Source organism: Hyla sarda, chromosome 1 (genome assembly GCF_029499605.1).
Source record: "Hyla sarda isolate aHylSar1 chromosome 1, aHylSar1.hap1, whole genome shotgun sequence".
Classification (NCBI taxonomy): domain Eukaryota; kingdom Metazoa; phylum Chordata; class Amphibia; order Anura; family Hylidae; genus Hyla; species Hyla sarda.
The window spans coordinates 154,678,073-154,702,386 of NC_079189.1; the positions used below are offsets into that span (position 1 = coordinate 154,678,073).

At 43.4% G+C, this 24,314-nt stretch overlaps 1 protein-coding gene across 7 annotated transcripts in view; it reads left to right on the forward strand.

Annotated features, from left to right (window-relative positions):
- The window catches only part of INPP4B (inositol polyphosphate-4-phosphatase type II B), a 665,917-nt gene that overhangs the window by 636,084 nt on the left and 5,519 nt on the right, over positions 1 to 24,314 (forward strand). For 5 of the 7 annotated variants that reach the window (XM_056562897.1, XM_056562899.1, XM_056562900.1 and 2 more), the window contains one exon: positions 10,614 to 11,271. The exons of the other annotated variants lie outside the window; for them this stretch is intronic. In XM_056562897.1, coding sequence (XP_056418872.1) covers positions 10,614 to 10,788 — 175 coding nt within the window. In that variant the 3' untranslated portion in view covers positions 10,789 to 11,271. Of the gene's footprint in view, positions 1 to 10,613; positions 11,272 to 24,314 lie in introns of those variants that run through there. 7 annotated transcript variants of the gene reach the window in all.

The following is a 24,314-nucleotide window of genomic DNA, read 5'->3' on the forward strand; positions in this document are numbered from 1 at the left end:
GTACTTATTAGCTGCTGAATACTACAGAAGAAATGCTTTTCTTTTTGGAACACAGAGCTCTCTGCTGACATCACGAGCACAGTGCTCTCTGCTGAACTCTGCTGTCCATTTTAACCCCTTAAGGACTCAGCCCAAATATACCTTAAGGACCCGGCCATTTTTTGAACATCTGACCACTGACACTTTAAGCATTATTAACTGTGGGATGCTTTTACCTTTCATTCTGATTCCGAGATTTTTTCGTGACATATTCTTCTTTATGTTAGTGGTAAAATTTTTTCGATACTTGCATCATTTCTTGGTGAAAAATTCCAACATTTGATGAAAAAATTTAAAATTTAGCATTTTTTTTTAACTTTGAAGCTCTCTTCTTATAAGGAAAATGGATATTCCAAATATATTATATATTGATTCACATATACAATATGTCAACTTTATGTTTGCATCATAAAGTTGACATGTTTTTACTTTTGAAGACATCAGAGGGCTTCAAAGTTCAGCAGCAATTTTAAAATTTTTCACAAAATTTTCAAAATCTGAATTTTTCAGGGACCACTTCAGATTTGAAGTGGATTTGAAGGGCTTTCGTATTAAAAAAAATACCCCATAAATGACCCCATTATAAAAACTGCACCCCTCAAAGTATTCAAAATGACATTCAGAAAGTTTGTTAACCCTTTAGGTGTTTCACAGGAATAGCAGCAAAGTGAAGGAGAAAATTCAAAATCTTAATTTTTTACACTCGCATGTTCTTGTAGACACAGTTTTTGAATTTTTACAAGGGGTAATAGATGAAAAATCCCCCCAAAATTTGTAACCCAATTTCTCTTAAGTAAGGAAATACCTCATATGTGTATGTCAAGTGTTCGGAGGGCACAGGAGAGAGCTCAGAAGGGAAGGAGCGACAATGGGATTTTGGAGAGTGAATTTTGCTGAAATGGTTTTTGGGGGGCATGTCCCATTTAGGAAGCCCCTATGATGCCAAAACAGCAGAAAACCCCCACACGGCATACCATTTTGGAAACTACACCCCTCAAGGCACGTAACAAGTGGTCCAGTTAGCCTTAACACCCTACAGGTGTTTGACGACTTTTCGTTAAAGTCGGATGGGTAAATGAAAAAAAAAAGTGCATTTTTTTCCCCAAATTTATCATTTTTACAAAGGGTAATGGGAGGAAATGCCCCCCAAAATTTTAACCCCATCTCTTCTGAATATATAAATATACAATGCTCAGAAGAGAAGGAGTCACATTTAGCTTTTGGAAAACAAATTTTGCTGAAATGGTGTTTGGGGGGCATGTCGCATTTAGGAAGCCCCTATGGTGCTAGAACAGCAAAAAAAAAAAAAACACACATGGCATACTATTTTGGAAACTACACCCCTCAAGGAACGTAACAAGGGGTACAGTGAGCCATAATACATCACAGGTATTTCACGACTTTTTGTGAAAGTTGGATGTGTAAAAATTTTTTCACTAAAATGCTGTGTTTTCCCCAAATTTCAAATTTTTACAAGGGGTAATAGGAGAAAATGACCACCAATATTTGTAACCTGATTTCTTCTGAGTATGGAAATACCCCATGTGTGGACGTGCTGGCGCACTACAATGCTCAGAAGAGGAGGAGCGCCATTGAGCTTTTTGAAAGAGAATTTGTTTGGAATGGAAGTCGGGGGCCATGTGCGTTTACAAAGCCCCCCATGGTGCCAGAACAGTCGACCCCCCCCCCACATGTGACCCCATTTTGGAAACTACACTCCTCACAGAATTTAATAAGGGGTGCAGTGAGTATTTACACCCCACTGGTGTTTGCCAGATCTTTGGAACAGTGGGCTGTGCAAATGAAAAATTTAATTTTTCATTTTCACGGATCACTGTTCCAAAAATCTGTCAGACACCTGTGGGGCATAAATGCTCACTGTACCCCTTATTACATTACGTGAGGGGTGTAGTTTCCAAAATGGGGTCATATGTGGGGGGGTCCATTGTTCTGGCCCTATGGGGGCTTTGTAAACACACATGGCCTTCAATTACAGACAAATTTTCTCTTCAAAATCCCAATGGCTGAGCATCGCCCGCAGAGCACTTTACATCGACATATGTTATTACTCAGAAGAAATGGGGTTACAAATTTTGGGGGGCTTTTTTTTCCTATTTTTCCATGTGGTAGCACCAGCATTTTAGCTAAAACATTTTTTTTTCTTATTTTCCCATCCAACTATTTTGTCAAACACCTGTGGGGTGTTAAGGCTCACTATACCCCTTGTTACGTTTCGCGAGTGGTGTAGTTTCCAAAATAGGGTCACATGTGGGTATTTATTTTTTTGTGTTTATGGCAGAACCGCTGTAAAATTAGCCACCCCTGTGCAAATCACCAATTTAGGCCTCAAATGTACAGTGTGCGCTCTCACTCCTGAGCCTTGTTGTGTGTCCGCAGAACATTTTACGCCCACATATAGGGTATTTCCGTACTCAGGAGAAATTGCGTTACAAATTTTGGGGGTCTTTTTTTGCTTTTAACGCTTGTGAAAATAAAAAGTATTTATAATACCTTTTTAATTAAATTTTTCATTTGCACAGCCCACTGTTCCAAAGATCTGTCAAACGCCAGTGGGGTGTAAATACTCACTGCACCCCTTATTAAATTCTGTGAGGAGTGTAGTTTCCAAAATGGGGTCACATGTGGGGGGGGGGTCTTACAGGCTGGTGTAGACCCCAACTCTTCCTTTTCATAAGGGGTAAAAGGAAAAAAAGCCCCCCAAATTTGTAGTGCAATTTCTCCCGACGGAAATACCCCATATGTGGCCCTAAACTGTTTCCTTGAAATACGACAGGGCTCTGAAGTGAGAGAGCGCCATGCGCATTTGAGGTCTTCATAGGGATTGCATAGGGGTGGACATAGGGGTATTCTACGCCAGTGATTCCCAAACAGGGTGCCTCCAGCTGTTGCTAAACTCCCAACATGCCTGGACAGTCAATGGCTGTCCGGAAATGCTGGGAGTTGGTGATTTGCAACAGCTGGAGGCTCCGTTTTGGAAACACTGCCGTACAATACATTTTTCATTTTTATTGGGGGGTGTAAGGGGGTGTATATGTAGTGTTTTACTCCTTATTATGTGTTAGCCTAGTGTAGTGTAGTGTTTTTAGGGTACGTTCACACTGGCGGGCATTTACAATGAGTTTACCGCTAGGAGTTCGTGCTGCGGCGAAAAATTAGCCACAGCCCAAACTTGAAGCAGAAAACTAACTGTAAACCTGCCTTTGTGAATGTACCCTCTACATTCACATGGGGGGACAAACCTCCAGCTGTTTCAAAACTACAACTCCCAGCATGTACTGACAGACTGTGCATGCTGGGAGTAGTACTTTTGCAACAACTGGAGGCACACTGGTTGGAAAATCTTCAGTTACCTAACTCAGTATTTTCCAACCAGTGTGCCTCCAGGTGTTGCATAACTTCAATTCCCAGCATGTACTGATCGCCGAAGGGCATGCTGGGAGATGTAGTTATGCAACAGCTGGAGGTACACAACTACAACTCCCAGCATGCCGAGACAGCTGTTTGATGTTTGGGCATGCTGGGATTTGCAGTTTTGCAACATCTGGAGAGCTATAGTTTAGGGACCACTGCACAGTGATCTCCAAACTGTGGACCTCCAGATGTTGCAAAACTGCAAATCCCAGCATTTCCAGACAGCAAACTGCTATGTGGGCATGCTAGGAGTTGTAGTTTTGCAAGATCTGGAGAGCAACAGTATAGAGATCATTGTGCAGTGGTCTCAAACTGTAGCTCTCCAGCTGTTGCAAAACTACAAATCCCAGTATGCCTAAACCAGCTCTCTGGGCATGCTGGGAGTTGTAGTTTTGCAACATCTGGAGGGCTACAGTTTAGAGACCACTCTATAGTGGTCTCAGACTGTACCCCTCCAGATGTTGCTAAGCAACTCACCTGCTTCCGTAGGATCCACAGAGCTGCGTCGCAGTCCTCTTCTTCGCCGCAGGCCCGCTGCCGCCGTCGATCGTCGAACGCTGACGTCGCCGATGGGTGAGTGGACTTTGGCGCCGGTCCTGTGTTGTTTCCCCATCTGCCCCGCTTATTGTGGGTGGGCAGGACGGGAAAACCGAAAGTAAAGCCTCCCGCCCCCGATCTGCTATTGGTGGTCGCGTCTAGACCACCAATAGCAGGGATAGGAGGGGTGGCACCCCTGCCACCTCACTCCTATTGCTTCAGGGGGATCGTGGGTGTCATGGACAACCGCGATTCCCCTTCTATTTGGGTCATCGGGTCACCATAGACCCGAATCGGCGCAAATCGCAAGTGTGAATTCACTTGCGATTTGCGCCGATCGCTGACATGGGGGAGATGACCCCCCTGGGCATTTGCGCGGGGTGCCTGCTGATCGATATGAGCAGGCACCCCGGTCCGGTCCCCGCCTGGCGCACAGCGGGGACAGAAATTCCCACGGGCGTATGGATACGTCCTGGGTCCTTAAGTAGCAGAAAGCCAGGGCGTATCCATGCGCCCTAGGTCCTTAAGGGGTTAAGAACTGTCCAGAGTAGAAGAAAATCCCCATAGCAAACATATGCTGCTCTGTACAGTTCCTAAAATGGACAGAGATGTCAGCAGAGAGCATTGTTCTCGTGATTTAGCAGAGAGCTCTGTGTTCCAAAAAGAAAATAGTTTCCTCTGTAGTATTCAGCAGCTAATAAGTACTGGAAGGATTACGATTTTTTAATTAAGTATTTTACAAATCTGTTTAACTTTCTGACACCAGTTGATTTAAAAGAAGAAGAAAAAAATGTTTTCCACTGGAGTACCCCTTTAAGTTATAATACTGTGTAACATGCTTCTGTGCACTTCTTTGCCCTGTTTTTATGTATGAAACCCACAACTGGAAGTGCTGTAGTCCAAGTCTTTTTATTTTTCCGTTGTCTCTGAATTTTCCCAGCATTAAGTGAGGCCATAGACAATATGTCTCAATAAGTCTCATGGTCTCCAGGAGACCTAGCTATGCCGCAGTGGGTAGGTGGATAGCAGGGTGGAAGGAATTAACTGAAGTAATGCAGACACCCACCTACTGGAGCATAGCCACGCCCCCTGTTGGTTTGTAATTTTGTATTCAAATCTATAATCTTTGAGTGTTTTTTTTATATATTTCAATCATGTGGCTTTATGTCTGTGAGTGGAAATTATGAAGTTCTATTTCTCTGACAGACTATTTTCTCCCAGGTAAACATGTACCAGCTTGATGTGTAGCCACCATAAGAAATGAAATGTGATGCATTACCAGTAACCAGTACTACTGAATTTTCAATAGAAGTTTTTCTTAAAAAGTCAGATATGATTTTATATATATATATATATATATATATATATATATATATATATAAACAACATTCCATTTCTTATTAGAGGGATTTATTTTCTATCAATGTGGATCAGTCAGCTTAATATACTATGTAAGGGCAATATATTACGGGTACAGGTCCATAGAACTAATGTTCAGAACAAAAAATGTGTGCGTTTGGTTGAATACAGCACTGAAAGAATACAGTAGGTTCATAGTAATGGGTCCGGTGTATTCTTGAGAGGAGCGCTCCCCCACACAGAAGCTGTACAAGCACTGAGAGTCACAGGCCTAAGAGGCAGAAGAAGCACAATTCATACGCAAAGCCATAATATACAGAAATATATAAATAGGCTGTTACAAATTAATTATAAAAAAAAAGTGTAAATCTTATTTTACAGTATTTGTTAAACAGCAAAAAATAAAGTAAAAATAAAATCACAAACCAGAAAATTAAGTCAAATAGAAGTTATTTTACACCATGAAAAAATGGTTCCCAAGTATTTGGTATCCCCACAACCTTAAACAGGTTTTCTGACAATGAGATCTATTTTCAACTGTCTAGTTTATAAACATGTATATTGGTAAATAGACATTTTACTACCGTTCTGTGGTTTTTCATGTGCTTTTAATGCAAACTGTTCACTTTGTTGTCTTCATTGCCTCACTTCCTGTCTATTGTACATCCTGTAGTAAACTTCCCGTTCCTGCTGTACACTAAAGCTGGGAATTCAGCCTACCGTATCTCCTTCCCACCATGTTGGAGGCTCCTGTAGGTGTAGTGGGCAGTGTTATTGTCAAGCGGGCATAGTGGGAGGGAAACAGCCCCAGCGACACAGCCTGCAGCGAGAAAGCTATAGTGCTATGTCATTATACACCCTGGAAGTTGAGAGCCAAAGAGAGGGAGAGCATATCTTTAAGTGTGCTGGGACAACCCCTTACAACCTTTAAATTATAAAAATACACATATTTTAGGCCAGCAATGGATTTCTGCTGTACTCAACTATTTTATTTATGTTGATGTACACAGTATAAAATCTGCTGTGTAAAATCTGCAGTACAAAATGAGATGTAAGATGAGTGCAACGCAAATTTCTGCATTTGTGCTGTTGTGCAAGCTCCTATATTTCATGGTCCTAAAAGGGCTAACAAAAACATCTAGCTGTAGAAAACTGTTGATTTGAAACAGAGACCTGTAAGTTTTCACAGCTAAACCACCACTATTTGCTAAAAAGATGCCAATACCAATGTTAATGTATTGTTTATTACAAGTAGCCACTAGGGCACATTGTTTGTTGGACTAATCTTGAGAAATGTGATGTCCTGAGTCTTTCCCTTGTTTACTTCTTTTTGTAACTTCTCTTCCTCTTGCTCTGCATTACCATCTCATCTCTTTAAATGTCACCTCGCACCAGGCTATTGACTTCTAGCATCTACAGTGGGGCAAAAAAGTATTTAGTCAGCCACCAATTGTGCAAGTTCTCCCACTTCTTACATTTTCATCATAGGTATACCTCAACTATGAGAGACCTAATGAGAAAAAAATCCATAAAATCACATTGTCTGATTTTTAAAGAATTTATTAGCAAATTATGGTGGAAAATAAGTATTTGGTCACCTACAAACAAGCAAGATTTCTGGCTCTCACAGACCTGTAACTTCTTCTTTAAGAGTCTCCTCTGTCCTCCACTCGTTACCTGTATTAATGGCACCTGTTTGAACTTATAATCAGTATAAAAGACACCTGTCTGTCCACAGCCTCAAACAGTCACACTCCAAACTCCACTATGGCCAACACCAAAGAGCTGTCAAGGGACACCAGAAACAAAATTGTGAACCTGCACCAGGCTGGGAAGACTGAATCTGCAATAGGCAAGCAGCTTGGTATGGAGAAATCAATTGTGGGAGCAATTATTAGAAAATGGAAGACATACAAGACCACTGATCATCTCCCTTGATCTGGGACTCTATGCAAGATCTCACCCCGTGGTATCAAAATGATCACAAGAACAATGAGCAAAAATTTCAGAACCACACGGGGGAACCTAGTGAATGACCTGCAGAGAGCTGGGACAAAAGTAACAAAGGCTACCATCAGTAACACTCTACGCTGCCAGGGACTCAAATCATGCAGTGCTAGATGTGTCCCCTGCTTAAGCCAGTACATGTCCGGGCCCTTCTGAAGTTTGCTAGTAGTGTTGAGCGGCATAGGCCATATTCAAATTCACAATATTTCGCGAATATATGGACGAATATTCGTGTTATATGCGCTAAATTTGCATATTCGTAATATTCACGTTATATTTCGCACATGCAAAAATTAGCATATGCGAAAATTGGCATAAGCAAACATTTGCATATGCGAGAATTAGCATATGCAAATTTTCACATTTGCGAAAATTCGTATGCCAGTCTCATACAGTAGTTTTAGAGCCTTCTTTACACCACACAAGCTGGAAGCAGAGAGGGATAATCACTGTGATGTGTACTGTGAAAAAAAAAAAACAATATTCGGAATTGCGAATATATAGTGCTATATTCGCGAATATTCGCAAATTTGCGAATATGCGATATTCGCGAATAAAATTTGCTTTGTGAATATTCGCGAGCAACACTATTTGCTTGAGAGCATTTGGATGATCCAGAAGAGGATTGGGAGAATGTCATATGGTCAGATGAAACCAAAGTAAAACTTTTTGGTAAAAACTCAACTCATCGTTTTTGGAAGAGAAAGAATGCTGAGCTGCATCCAAAGAACACCATATTTACTGTGAAGCAGGGGGGTGAAAACATCATGATTTGGGGATGTTTTTCGGCAAAGGGACCAGGACAACTGATTCATGTAAAGGAAAGAATTAATGGGGCCATGTATATTGTGAGATTTTCATTGAAAATCTCCTTCCATCAGCATGGGCATTGAATATGAAACGTGGCTGGGTCTTTCAGCATGACAATGATCCAAAACACACCGCCCGGGCAACAAAAGAGTGGCTTCATAAGAAGCATTTCAAGGTCCTGGAGTGGCCTAGCCAGTCTTCAGATCTCAACCTTATAGAAAACCTTTGGAGGGAGTTGAAAGTCCGTGTTGCCCAGCGACAGCCCCAAAACATCACTGCTCTAGAGGAGATCTGCATGGAGGAATGGGCCAAAATACCAGCAACAGTGTGTGAAAACCTTGTGAAGAATGACCTCTGTCATTGCCAACAAATGGTATATAACAAAGTATGGAGATGGACTTGACCAAATACTTATTTTCCACCATAATTTGCAAATAAATTCTTTAAAAATCAGACAATGTATTTCACACAAGAAAAATCAATTTCAAATGATCATGTTTTGGTACCACACCCCAGATGTATTACACCGTTTTTCCCCCAAGTTTCCAAAACATGTTTGAGAGGTGGGAAAGATAAGGGAACTCTCCCACATATAATTTGGGAATGTTCTCACTGAAATCGTTATGGTCAAGGGTACGTAATATTATACACAAAAACCTGGATTTATGGTCCATATGGATCCTTCGATATTTCTCCTTAATCTCCTACCAAATTACCTAAACAAGATCCAGGCCAAACTGTGTCTCCACATCTTAACCGCATCTAAATGGTTCTTAGCACAGCAGTGGCAACGTACTGAAACGCCACCTTTCTCGGCACTAGAATTAGGGAGGTAAGATTGATGGAATAGCTCTCTGCCCTTATAGATCATAACATGTCCCAATTTTACTCAACATGGCGGCCCTAAGACATATGGGAGGAAGCACCATAGGGAGCTTAGTTCGTTTTTACCTCCCTCCGGATAACGAGACCGTGCGGACATAACTCTTCAAATCTCTTCCCTTTTCTCTATTCTTATGTTTCCTTTTATCTAGTCCTGCCTTTCTCATATATTTTCTATGTCCTCTAGGGGTATAGTACTTCTCTCAACGTAATGTACAAAAAGTACAATGTTCTTGGCCTATTGAGATAGACCATACTTCTGGTTTACATTGAACCATTGCATCTTTTTTCAATCTAGATTCTAATATTTAAAGGGTAGCTCCCACCATCCTATTTTTTTTTCTGTCCCTGCATATTGCCAATCTATCCCTAACCCCCTCCCTGCTTTTAATTTTTACTTTTACTATATTAAAAATGCCTTTTGTCTGCCTGGCAGTGTGCTCACTACCAGGCAGACTTCCCCAGCAGGCACCACGTCAATGATGCCTTCTGGGGGGGACTTCCGCCCTTAGTTCATCTACACAGGGTGCCTCCAGCTGTTTCATCACTACAACTCCCAGCTTGCCCTGATATCTATTGGCTGTCAGGGCATGCTGGGAGTTGTAGTATTGAAACAGCTGGAGGCACCCTTTGTAGATAAACTATTAGTTACATGCGGCGCTAGCCCGTCCCCTCCACCCCCCACGCGCCATACCCCGTTCCCTCCATCACAAACCCCCCCCCCCCATTACACTTACTGCAGAGTCCGGCAGCAGGCATGCAGGGACAGCGGCAGCAACGAGGCGGCGGCGGCGATGTGTGGGGAGCCAATGCGCTCACTCCCTGCCTGTCTGATTTACAGGCAGGGAGCGAGATCAGGCTGAATGAAAAAGGACCGATGCCCGGCCGCATCAGTCCTTTTTCAGGCGTGACGTCACGCCAGGCTGCAGCCGGCCACTAGGAGGGAGACCCCTAGTGGCCGGTTTTCAAATGTAAATTAAAAATTTTAATAAAAAAAATAAATAATAAAAGTATATTAGAGATATGTTGTAGTACATAAGTACTACAACATATCAAAAAATAAAGTTGGTGACAGTGCCCATTTAAATACTCCAGTGAACCACTTGTTGTTTTGCCTCAACACATTTATTGAGGAATATACTGCCTTCAATTTATGTCATGCATATTCTCATATTGAATATGTTTTTCATTACATTCATTACAAGTACTTTTTATTTTCTGTACTTTTTTATGTTTTAAATTGTCTGATTTTATGGATTTTTCTTTTCTCGGTTTGTCCTCATAGTTGAGGTATACCTATATTGAAAATGACAGGCCTCTCTCATCTTTTTAAGTGGGAGAACTTGCACAATTAGTGGCTGACGAAATACTTTTTTGCCCCACTGTATCTCATTTAATCCTCATAATGATGTAGGTTCATAACAAATGAATGACTTTTCTCCTCTCTGCCCTTTGCATGATGTTTTGTTCTTTCTCTACTGGAAGATCTCTGTACTAACTTTCCTATAACACTATTCTGTTTGTTCCTAACTTCTCCTGTCAAACAGCGGACAAGCCCAGGGAATTCTGAATGAGTCGGATGATCCAGAGAAAGGCTGTGTAGCAGATAACAAGCCAACCTCTCGCCACTTCTACCCTGTTGCTCTACTTCTTGTCAGCTCACACTTGTTGGTTGTGTGGCTAATCCTGAGTCTTGCATTGCTATTAGCCAAATATCAATAATATGCACTTCAACTTCTGTTTATTTTACCAATAGCAATGTCCTTAGTTTGTAAATGATAACTGCAGTTCTTTGTACCTCAAAATGTGTCCTTTGTAGCATTACCCTGTGTTTTTTTATTTTGCATTTATTTGTCCATGTAGATCTAGTATTGTGTTCAGATTCTTTTGTGATATTTGTTTAAATGACTGGAGGAAGAAAGTATAATTCACATTCAGTTGCCTCATCTTGTTTCTAGGACTTATTATCATTGATCTGTTCTGTTTTGTTTCACTTGAAAGCCTCATTGATATGAAAATTCTTATACAATTTGGATCACAATTTCTATTTTTTAGTAAAGATCAATACAACAGGAAATTAGGTTGTATACAAGGTTGTTCAACAAAGCATGTTTACCTATTTGAGTATATCTTCTTTGCCACAAGCTTTTTATGATGTCATGGTAGTGTTTTGCACTCATTAAAGTGTAACTGTCATGACGTTTGGGACATATAAACTAACCATAGTCTGTGTATTGTGTGTAGACTATTAATCCAGCATTACTTTTGCCTTCTTTATTCCAGTTGTAATTACCACAAAAAAACACTTTTCTTTGCAGTCACTGACAGTCGGATAGGCCTGGCCAGGTGTTCGCTATGTCCTCCTGCCACCACACCTATCCCGTATACGCCTAGCCACGCTCCCCGTCCAGCACTCGCTCTTGCCGTCTGACATCGCTACCGGGACAATGCTAGAGGCAGGGAGCAAGTGAGCTCTCTAGCATTGCACAGGCGCACAGAGATGTGAAACAGCGGGAGTGGGCGCTTGGTGGGGAAGCGATAACAGTGCCCATTCTCCTCTTCTTTTTGTGTGCCTGCATTTACTAGAGGCAGAGAGCTCACTCGCTCCCTGCCTCTAGCATTGTACCGGCAGCTATGTCAGACAGCAGGAGCGAGTGCCGGCCGGGGGAGCCAGCACTTGCTGTGTAAATAATAGTGTTGAGCGGCATAGGCCATATTCGAATTTGCGAATATTCGTGAATATATGGACGAATATTCGTCATATATTCGCGAATATTCGCATATTCGTAATATCCCCGTTTTATTTTCGCATATGCGCATATTCGCGCATGTGAAAATTAGCATAAGAAAAATTTGCATATGTGAAAATTAGCATATGCAAAATTTTGCATATGCGAAAATTCGCGCCCCAGTCTCACACAGTAGTATTAGAGCCTTCTTTACACCACACAAGCTGGAAGCAGAGAGGGATGATCACTGTGATGTGTACTGTGAAAAAAAAAATACAAAAAAAAGAATATTCGTAATTACGAATATATAGTGCTATATTCGCGAATATTCGCGAATAAAATTCGCATTGCGAATATTCGTGAGCAACACTAGTAAATAAATCGAGATTTTCCTAGCTTGTGACGGAAAATATTAGTTATATGAAGACAGGAGGCGAGTATCTTGCATTAATCTTTCTTTATTAATGCCCATAGCAGAAAAATTAGAACTTTCAGTTTTAATGTATTCAAAGAAAAAACTTTTCTCAACTACAACTCCCAGCAGCCCCTCTGAGGACTCTGTAGCCAATCATAGCCCAGGAGGCTCCTATAAAGGGGGCTGCTGAACCATAACTCCTCCTCTTTCTTGACTCGACGTCATAGCCGAAACTGTATAGTCGATACCAACTCATTCTCGACTCCATCTCTGCATGACGGACACGAAGAACCAAACGCCACTGCACGACCAGCTTCGGGACAGACATCTTCTGGAGAACCGAACAGTAGAAAACGTCCCAACGGGGACCAGGAACAACTCAGCCGCTGACACCTAGACACCGGCGATCTTCAATATCCTGAAACCAGAAAAGAAAAGAACACCATAACAGGGTTGGGTCGGGAGGGAAGATACTCGCCTCCTGTCTTCATATAACTAATATTTTCCGTCACAAGCTAGGAAAATCTCGATTTATATATCAGACAGGAGGCTCATATCTTGCAAGTTCAAAGCTACAGCAAGAAACATATCACAGACATGACATAATGTAGAGCAGAGTTAACCCACGGTAGATAGGACCGACATGGATACATGAGACTCCGGTCTGAAATAAAAACGTCTAAAAGTCGTCTCCGACGCCCAATCCGCAGCTAAGAGCAGATCTGAAAGAGAGCCCCCAGAAGCAACAACTTTAGTGGCCATCGCTCCCCTGGAGGAATGCGCACCGAAAAGAGAGATATCTATCCCCGCCATCTCCATGGCGGACCGAACCCACCGGGCCAAAGTAGCCGATGACACCGGTAGGTGGGGTCGGACATAGGAAATGAGGAGCTGAGAGGAATCTTCTGACCGTAATCCCGCCGTCTGCGTTTCGTATGCTTGGAGGCATCGAACTACGCAGAGACGAGGATGCTCGGGGAACAAAGGATAAAAGACCGAGTGAATTCCGGTCTTAGTCCTACGAACGACCGAAAACCGAACGCCTTCCGGCAAAAATTGACGCCTGGAGACATCCAACGCTTTCACGTCCGATATCCGTTTTATGGAAACCAGACATAAAAGGACGGTCAGCTTGAAGGATAGAAGCCGTAACGAAAGGTCGTCATTATCCGCCCAAGTGGAAAATAATTGCAGGAGCTTGGAAACATCCCAAGTGGCCTGGTACTTGGGACGCGGGGGTCGTTTAAATTTAATGCCCCTCAAGAGGCGGCACACTAGAGGGTGCTTGCCAACAGGCAGGGTGTCTACAGGACAATGGTAGGCTGATATAGCCGACCGATAGACATTAATGGAACTAAAAGATTTCCCTGCTTCAAAGGAATCCGCTAAGTAGTTGACCACTACGGGCACAGAGGCATAAATCGGATCAATCTGTCGTTGATCGCACCAACGGACCCAGAGTCTCCAGGCCGATCGATATGCCGATCGAGTCCCGGGGGCCCAGGCCAGGGCAAGGAGATCCCTAGCTGATTTTGAAAGGTCGTTATCTGACTCTGAGACCCCGAAACCAACCACGCGAGGAGAGGCAGGTTGCCCTCCAACACCAGAGGGTGGAGACCCTTGGTCGGATTGGTGAGAAGGTGAGGGAAATGAGGAAGCAACCGGGGATAGTCGATCGCCATCCCAAGAAGGAGGGGAAACCACGGTTGCGTCGGCCACCAGGGAGTTATCAACGCAATCGTCGCCCCCTGGTTCGCCACGTGAAGGAGAACCCTGGGAATCATTGGGAACGGCGGAAACGCATAATGCGTTCCCTCCGGCCAGCGTTGACGAAACGCGTCTATTGCGCAGGCCTCCGGATCCGGCCTCCAACTGTAGAAGCGGGGCAACTGATGGTTGAGGCGGGAGGCGAATAGGTCCAAGCGAAATGGACCCCAGAGTCGTTGCAACGCCAAGAAAATTGGCCGATCCAATTTCCAATCGCTGGCATCGATCAGGTAGCGGGAGTTCCAATCCGCCACCGAGTTGGAAACCCCCGGAATATATTCCGCCACTGGAATTATGTTGCGGAGAAGGCAGAAGTGCCAAAAGTCCTTTGCGATATCCGCCAGGACTTGTGACCTCGAGCCTCCCAAGCGGTTGACATATTGGACCGCTGTCACATTGTCCATGCGCAATAACACACAGCAATTGCATGCGTGTGGTAAGAAACTTCTGATGGCGAAAAAAGCCGCCAGGAGTTCCAGCGCATTGATGTGCAAAAGAGACTCTTCTGCGGACCATGTCCCTCCTGTGGAGGACGCCCCGCACCGAGCACCCCAGCCCTGCCGGCTGGCATCCGACTCTATGATGAAGTCCGGACTGGAATTGAATATGGTCTTGCCGTTCCACTCGACGGCATGTCGAAGCCACCACTGTAATTCCTCCGAGACCTCCGGACAGAGGGGTACCTCGTCCGCATATCTGAGACCTTGTCGAAGGTGCATAGCTTTTAATCTCTGGAGGGCCCGATAGTGGAGTGGGGCCGGAAAGATAGCTTGGATGGACGCCGATAGGAGGCCTACCAATCGAGCCAGGGTGCGTAGTGAAACACGACTCTTGCGAAGCACAGCCCTGATTTCTTTGCGAATGAGGGCTAGTTTGGACGTGGGAAGCCGGAGGACCGCCCGATTGGTATCTACCAGAAAGCCCAGGAACTCCATTTCCTGGGCCGGGGCGAGAACCGACTTCTCGTGATTGATCAGGAATCCCAAGGCCTGTAACAGAGAAACTGTCCACTCCATATGGGTAATGGCCTGATCTCTGGATCGAGCCATGATAAGCAGATCGTCCAGATAAATAATCATCCGTACCCCTCTGCTCCGTAGAGATGCCACCACGGGTTTCATCAGTTTGGTGAAGCACCATGGGGCGGAAGATAGGCCGAAGGGGAGGCAAGAGAATTGCCACATGCGACCTTTCCAAAGGAAGCGGAGGAACCGTTGAGACGAGGGGTGGATGGGCACGGTAAGGTAGGCGTCCTTCAAGTCCACCTTTATCAGCCAATCTCCCGGCCACAAAAGGTCCCGAAGGCAGTGGATCCCTTCCATTTTGAAGTGGCGGTACACCACATGTTGGTTCAAATTTCGGAGGTTTATCACTGGGTGGAAACCGCCTCCCTTCTTCTTGACTAAGAAGAGGTTGCTGACAAATCCCGGGGAAGATGGAAAAACTTCCACTATGGCTTTTTTGGTCAATAACTCTTGTATCTCGTTGTCTATGAGAGCAACGTTGAGAGCTGAAAATTTTATGGGGTGTGGAATTATGTCCAACTCCGGAGGGGAGTAGAACTCTATCCGGTAGCCTGTTACCGTATCCAATATCCATGCGTCTGACGTAATCGCAGACCAACCGTGGATAAAATACATCAGTCTGCCTCCTACTGGGACATGGGACTGGGGAAGGAGGGGTGTACTTACCAGTCGACGGACGGGATCGGGGGTAGCCTCTGGCACCGCGTCCTCTCCATGGCCTTCCTCTAGGAGGAAAGAATGGTGTGGGTTGCGCCATTGGAAGCGGGTAGGAGGGAGGAGCCTGAGCGTAGTGAGCTGGAGCTCTGGGTGGTGGCCTATAGTAATTTGATCGGCCGGCAGATCGGCCCCTATTTCTGCCAGCCCTGGCAAAAACCTTGGATGAGGTCCCTGACTTCTTCAAGGACGATTGGGCTTTGTCCAAGGAAGTAAATAACCCCACAAACTTGTTAATATCCTTTATGAGGGTGTCCCCGAAAAGCATGCCCTCGGCTGAGGGACCCGGTTCAGATTCCGCTAGATGGGATAGCTGGGGGTCTAATCTCATGAGGATGGACCTACGCCGCTCGGTCGCACAGGTGGTATTGGCGGCTCCGAGCATACAAATGGCCCTTTGGGCCCAACCTCTAAGCTGATTGAGATCTACTGGTTGGCTGGATGCAGCAGACTGTTCTGACAGGTCTAAGATCTTAGTCAAAGGTCCCAGAAGGTCTAGTATACGGTCTTGTATGGATTTGAAGGAGCGTTCAATGCCCTTTTTTGGGAATTTCCCATTTTTTGTCAGATACTTCATGAGTATCGGGTCAACCTCCGGGGTAACAACTACTTTCCTCGGTATGGAGGGTCTAGGGCATTCTGCCCTCAATTTATTTCTATTTGCCCTCTCTAGTGGTCTTCGGGTCCAATGTTCTACAAAGTTGGACACTTGTGGGAGAGGGGCCCAATCTCCGGAGCGAGGGTGTGAGATCGCCTCCGGGTCAAAGAATGGCTCCCCGAGGGAGTCCAAAATAGGGTCACCCTGGGTGTCAGGGTTAACGTTATTGGGTAACGTCACTGTCCCACCTTCCTCATCATTATAAGCAGACTCTGCGGAGGACTCAGAGCTAGCGGACGAATCTTCGTCAGTGGAGTCCACATATGAATCAGGCTTGGCCCGCCTAGCGGATCTGTGCCTCTTATTAGTTGTCTCCTCGAGGCCCGAGGGTCGTAGAGAGTCTGGAGGTAGTGTGGGTTGGCAGGCCCTTGTGGGGGCTGCCTGGAGCATGGATTGAACTTCCCCTGCCGGGGAGTCGTAAGCAGGCATCAAATGCTTGCGTTTGTGGGAGGATTTTCCTCTTTTAATTGTCGGATCAATGGCAAAGGCTGGCGGCCCTGAAAGGGGTGGTACCGTTTGCTGAGAACCGGATGGCAACGCAGCGGACGCCAAAGCCGCCTGAACTGATTTACTGATCAGTTCTTGGATTTGTACCGCATTCATGAATTGAGTAGCCTCGCCTGCGGATGGTAAGGCGTTTGAATTGGCTTCCTCAGACATATTTGATTAAGGCAGTAATCAGTAGATGTACTGTCAATATTTTTAAAATCAAGCACTGTACTATTGCACCCCCAGCACTGCTTGCAGTATCCTGGTATGCCCTAGTTCTAACAGGGAGATCGTCTTAGGGATGCTACCAGGGGGCCGCTAACTAGCGCCAAAGTAGGGTAAAAACCTGCTGAAAAATCCGTGGCAAGTTCAGGCTCCTTTCCTCCACACCGTACGCGCTGGACTGAGCGATGTTGTGGGAGTTACCGAGGAGGCTGAAAGCCAAGGAGCGTAGTCTCGCGAGACTACGGCTCCCCTGAGTTGTGATAGGCTGAAACGCTGCGCTTCTTGTTTGGGCCGCCCCTTAGTGCGCGTCAGACGCGCGCGAAGGCCAGGAGCGGCGGGAAAGAAGCGAGGAAGAAGGAGGGCTAAGATGGCGCCCGGTAACAAAAGGGGGGACGGGAAAAGAGCGCTGATGTGAGTAGGGAAGAAAACGCTGTCGCAACAAGTGCCGCGTTATCTGTTATTGAAAAAGGACTATAACGATAGAAGATAAATAAAAAACAAAAATACAATAAAAGTAAAAATACAATAAAATAGTAATACAGATGGACCTCTGATAGCCCATAAGCGGGTGCGGAGGTACCGCAACGCTAGGGACAGCAGAGGTCGACACTATTCACTAATCTCTAATAGAGACTATTAACAAACAAGGACAATATACAATCTATACTTATCTGGCTATGAGCAGAAAGAAAGAGGAGGAGTTATGGTTCAGCAGCCCCCTTTATAGGAGCCTCCTGGGCTATGATTGGCTACAGAGTCCTCAGAGGGGCTGCTGGGAGTTGTAGTTGAGAAAAGTTTTTTCTTTGAATACATTAAAACTGAAAGTTCTAATTTTTCTGCTATGGGCATTAATAAAGAAAGATTAATGCAAGATATGAGCCTCCTGTCTGATATATAACTATTGGTCGCCACACATAAAAATCTAAGGGGGCGCATGCGCTGGGACCTGTGTGTCAATCACACAGCAGGCCCAGCGCTGAAGTATAGGGGATAGGCGTGGCGGCAGCAGGGCATTGCGAACCCCTGGCCATGCCTATGTGACTGTCAGTGACTGCAAAGAAAAGTATTTTTGTGGTAATTACACCTGGAATAAAGGTAAAAGTAATGCTGGATTAATAGTCTACACACAATACACAGACTATGGTTAGTTTATATGCCCCAAACTTCATGACAGTTACACTTTAACCTAGTTTATAAGGACACTTATGAAAACATGTGTACAGGGAACAAATGTGATATAAGCCATATGGGATATTGCCAAATAATTTTTATTTATTTATGCTTCATGCACATGGAAACATCATGTGAATAAGGTTGAATGGCTGCAGACTAAATCAGTTGTACAGAGCAGTTGGTACTTTGTGTATTACATTATGTAGTTTACTTTTAGGGGAGAATATCACATACTAGGGCATCCCATAAAGCATCACAAGATTTTTTTTCAGTTTGATCCTGTATTATAAAATTACCTCTCCATTCCTTTGTATGATATTGGAGGCAGACAGAGGTACTGTAGAGCCCCATAGATGTCTATTTTGCTTGATGATATTGTACTTTGGCTACATGCATATACATACACAGTGATATCAGTTTGTACATGAGTAAGTAAAAATTTCCTCTAATCTTTCTAACTAACCCCTTCAAGACCTGGGGTTTTTCCGTTTTTACACTTTCGTTTTTTCCTCCTTACCTTTAAAAAATCATAACTTTTTCAATTTTGCACCTAAAAAAAATAAATTATGGCTTATTTTTTGCGCTACCAATTCTACTTTGTAATGACATCAGTCATTTTACCCCAAAATCTACGGTGAAACGGAAAAAACAACATTGTGCGACAAAAAGAAAAAACACAATTTTGTAACTTTTGGGGCTTCCGTTTCTACGCAGTAAATTTTTAGTTAAAATGACACCTTCTCTTTATTCTGAAGGGCCATTTGATTAAAAAGATACCTTACTTTGGAATTTTTTGCGCATACGCCATTGACCGTTCGGTTTAATTAACAATACATTATTATAATTAAGACATTTCCACACGCGGCCATACCACATATATTTATTTTTATTTACACAGTTTTTTTTAAATGGGAAAAGGGGGAGTGATTCTTACTTTTATTAGGGAAGGGGTTAAATGATCTTTATTAATTTTATTTTTTCAACTTTTTTTTTTTTTTGCAATGTTATAGCCCCCATAGGGGACTATAACATGCATTATATTGATCTCTCATACTGCAATGCTATGCCATAGCATAGCATTGATCAGTGTTTCTGCTGCTTGACTGCTCATGCCTGGATCTCGGGCACAGAGCAGTCATTCGAGGATTGGACAGGGAGGCGGAAGGTAAGGCACCCTCCTCGTGTCCTCCAGCTGTTTGCGATTTCACCGCGGCAGTTCCGAACAGACCACTGAGCTAACTGGCACTTACTAGCTTTCACTTTAGACGTGGCGATCAACTTTGAACGCCGCGTCTAAACGGTTAATAGTTGCACGGCACATCTATCAGTGCCGCACACTATGAACAACGGGTCCTGGCTGTTGCTAGGTGCCGGGCCCGACACGCTATGACGTGGGGCCACTGGCTCCACGATATAGAAAGGGAAAAGACCCAGGACATACCGGTGCATCCTGGGTTGGGAAGGTGTTAAGAAACATACTTGAATCCAAAGATGAAATCTCCCATAGAGACACAGTTATATGCTCTCACACAGTATTAGTACCATAGTAGTATGATAGTAGCACAGACAACACAACAGTACATGGTTCCTGTTTGACATGTGTGTAATACGTGTCCTATGATGCTGTCAGTTTGGGTCTTTAGATCCACAGTCGGGACATGACTTGTGTCCATAAGAATCAGACAATGGAGCTTGCCGCACCAAACTGAGAGTTTATACAGTCAGTTTAAAATGCTCTCTAAATGAAAAGAAAAAAACAGTTTCACACCATCAAGTCATTAAATGAATGATTTAAATTTAGTTCCATTCTTTCGGCTTCTTTAGATGTATAACATATTGTTACAGCGGTGCTGCTAGTAACATTATAAGACATTGGGGGAGATTCAACAAAACCTGTGTAGAGTAAAAGTGGTAGAATTGTCCACAGTAACCAATCAGATTGCGTCTTTAATTTTTCAATGGCCTTTGTAAAAATGAAAGTAGTTGTTATAGGAAACTGTACCACTCTTACTCTACGCAGATTTTGATAAATCTTCTCCCTTGTCCATTCTATTTTTTTCCACGCAGAGGTGTGAATTCCCTTAACATAACTATACATATTAGATGTCAACCAAACCCATTAATTTCAAAGAAACTAGCTTTTTAAAGGGGTATTTCAATGTCATGCCCTATCAGGCTATGAGATAACAAGCTGATAGGTGGAGGTTCCAGTAGTTGGATCACGAGAACACAGAGAAATTGTAGTCTCGAGTGAACAGAACTCACTGCGTGTGCGTGGTCGGTGCACCATTCACTCTCTATGGGGTTTACAAATCCTTGCCAAGCTTAGCTTCATGAGATGGGAATACACCTTTAATATGTTTGTCCTCCAATGTAGATGTCGAGGAAAGATGCATTAGTCATGTTGGATTTCAACTTGCCCAACCCTTTTATTCCATAGAAGGTAGGCCGCTGCCTGGAATCAGTCTGCAATGATTCAAGTAAACATTTACTTTCGTTTTCTATTATGATGTTCAGCGATCCATAGTTGTGCTTGGCTGTCAGGGATACAGCATTTTACAAAGCTACCTGTACACATACTTTCTGTAGTGGTCCACATTATCTGTTACAGCTTATGGTAACCTGTGTGGTGACAAGGCAGTATTCCACATTCATATTTCATCTTGGGAAGTCCACAGTGCATTATTCATCTTAGCAGCTTACCCATTTAAATTATTGTTCATTTAAGTCATCAATGTGGGCCTTTCATGTGCAAGTGAAGTTACCAGAAATGTTAGTATTTATTAGCATTCCAAAATCAAATATTGGCCATGCCAAAGTCTTCAATGTTCTAGAATGCTTTACCTTAAAGTGTACCTGTCGTTATCAAAAACTTTTTATGTCATGTAGATAATAACATTATATGTATATTTTTAATATACATAAGTTAAAAGATCGTATATTCTTGGGTGAAAAATGCTGTCCCTGCAGCTATTTCCTGTGTGTCTCTGAGGAGTCCAAATACAGGAGGTGTGGGCAGGACAAGCTGGACTCTGTGCAGGCTCCTGGCTTGTCAATCATCCTAATGTGTGAGCCAGGAGTGTGTCTCAGAGCCTCACTGCACAGAGCCCTGCTTGTCCTCAGTGCACAGAGCCCTGCTTGTCCTCAGTGTACAGAGCCCTGCTTGTCCTCAGTATACAGAGTTCTGCTTGTCCTCAGTGTACAGAGTGCTGCTTGTCCTCAGTGTACAGAGTCCTGCTTGTCCTCAGTGTACAGAGTCCTGCTTGTCCTCAGTGTACAGAGCCCTGCTTGTCCTCACAGCACAGAGCCCTGCTTGTCCTCAGTGCACAGAGTCCTGCTTGTCCTCAGTGCACAGAGCCATGCTTGTCCTCAGTGCACAGAGCCATGCTTGTCCTCACTGCACAGAGCCATGCTTGTCCTCACTGCAGAGCCCTGCTTGTCCTCACTGCACAGAGCTCTGCTTGTCCTCAATGTACAGAGCCATGCTTGTCCTCACTTCACAGAGCCCTGCTTGTCCTCAGTGTACAGAGCCCTGCTTGTCCTCACTGCACAGAGCCCTGCTTGTCCACCCTCACTTCCTGTATTTTGTTTCCTCACAGAGACACACAGGCAATAGCAGCAGGAACAAAAATATATATATTTTTTTACCATTGTATATTACAAATATACATATAATGGTATTTTCTATATTATATAAAATGTTTTTTCCAATGACAGGTACACTTTAAAGGAGTTGTCTGAGAGTTTTTAAAATTAAACCAACTGTTGTTAACCCCTTAAGGACCCGGGCTTTTTCCGTTTTTTCATTTTCCGTTTTTCCTCCTTAACTTGAAAAAATCATAACTCTTAAAAATTTTCACCTAAAATTATATATAATGGCTTAGTTTTTGCGTCACTAATTCTACTTTGTAATGACATTAGTCATTTTACCCAAAAATCTACGGTGAAACGGGAAAAAAAATCAATGTGCGACAAAATTGATGAAAAAACACTATTTTGTAAGTTTTGGGGGCTTCTGTTTTTACGCAGTACATTTTTTGTCAAAAATGATACCTTATCTTTATTCTGTAGGTCCATACGGTTAAAATGATACCCTACTTGTATAGGTTTGAATTTGTATCACTTCCGAAAAAAATCATGAATACATGCAGGAAAATTTATATGTTTAAAATGGTCATCTTTTGACCCCTATAACTTTTTTCTTTTTCTGTGTTCAGGGCGCTTTGAGGACTCATTTTTTGCGCCGTCATCTGAAGTTTTTAGCGGTACCATTTTTGTTCTGATCAGACTTTTTTATCACTTTTTATTAACTTTTTTGTGGTATAAAAAGTGATCAAAAATGCGCTATTTTGGACTTTGGAATTTTTTTGCGCGTACGCCATTGAACGAGCGGTTTAAAAAGCGGTATGTTTTTATAATTTGGACATTTCCGCACGCGGCGATACCACATATGTTTATTTTTATTATTATTAACATAATGTTTTTTTTTTTTTTTGGAAATGCCGGGTGATTCAAACTTTTATTAGGGGAAGGGATAATTGAAAGGGTTAATGATTTTTTTACACTTTTCTTATGCAATATTATAGCTCCTATAGGGGGCTATAACATTGCATGTACTGATCTTTTACACTGATTGATCCATCTCCATAGGAATGGATCAATCAGTGTTTTCGGCGATTGAATGCTCAAGCCTGGATCTCAGGCTTGAAGCATTCATTCGGCGATCGGACAGCACAGGAGAAGGTAAGAAGACCTCCTCCTGTGCTACAGCTGTTCGGGATGCCGCGATTATACCGCGGCGATCCCGAACAGCTCCCTGAGCTAGCCGGGCACTTTTACTTTCGTTTTTAGCCGCGCGGCTCAGCTTTGAGCACGCGGCTAAAGGGTTAATAGCGCGCGGCACAGCGATCAGTGCCGCGTGCTATTAGAGGCAGGTCCCGGCTTCACTATGACGCCGGGCCCGCCGCGATATGATGCGGGGTCACCGTGTGACCCCGCGTTATATTGCAGGACCGGGACTCATGACGTACGCATACGTCATGGGCCCTTAAGAGGTTAATGTTATAACATAAAAAACACAAAGGTTACCCATCCATTAATTTCCCTCCTGCCCCAGCAGCAGTGATCACTGGTTTCATGGGTGGTGTTAGTCTGTGCAGCAGTACAAAGCTACTAAGGGTGCCCAAACACCTCAAACTAAAGTCCACCATGGTCAGGTTCAGCCTACTCTCGCGGGGCACCCCTGATGAGCATAAAAAAAAAGTTCTGCAATGCACAAAATGCACTATTTATCTGTGGGTATATAGATTACAGTACTGCTTTAGACATCAACTCACAAATGACGTTTTCTCTAATCAGCATTGTTCCCTTTTTTTCTCCATCTGGCCTGGCCATCATGACAATTTCTTCCAGCCACAATTCTTCACCGTTAAACCTGCAAAACAAACATGTGGACATGTGCGGGGCACCCCAGTGGGGAATCACTGCTCTAAGGTGTATAGTGGCCTCCTGACTCTCCACTGACTGAGAATGACATTGGAGAGTAGCTAATGATGGCTTTTCACCACTTGTCCCTTTTTAATTTGGGAGAAATAGATTAGCTGCACTTTAACCCTCCTCCGCATATGGGGAGGTCAGAAGAGATAACTGTCGGCAGAACAAACTTTTATCCAATAGTTATTGAAAACGTATGGCAACCTTAAGGACAATGTTTGACAACAGCCAGTAATATGGTGTATGTGATGTCACTGTTTCAGGGAAAGTGAAAAAAAAAAGACCGGCTTTAACAGAAAATATTTTTCTTCTTTTTCTTTTTTTTCACACCTTTTAATTCAGTTTTTATTTTTAAAACTCTTGGTCAATCACTTCAAGGCCTCATGCATACAGCTATGTGCATACAGAGTTCTGCTTCATTTATTTAGACAACATTGGGGACTATCCTGTAATGATTAGCTTAGTTAGCTTAGTTTTTTTGTAGTTAATTTCATTAATAAGATAATTATAGTAAATGGATACATGAGTGTATATTAAGATTTATTTCAGACTTGGCAGCT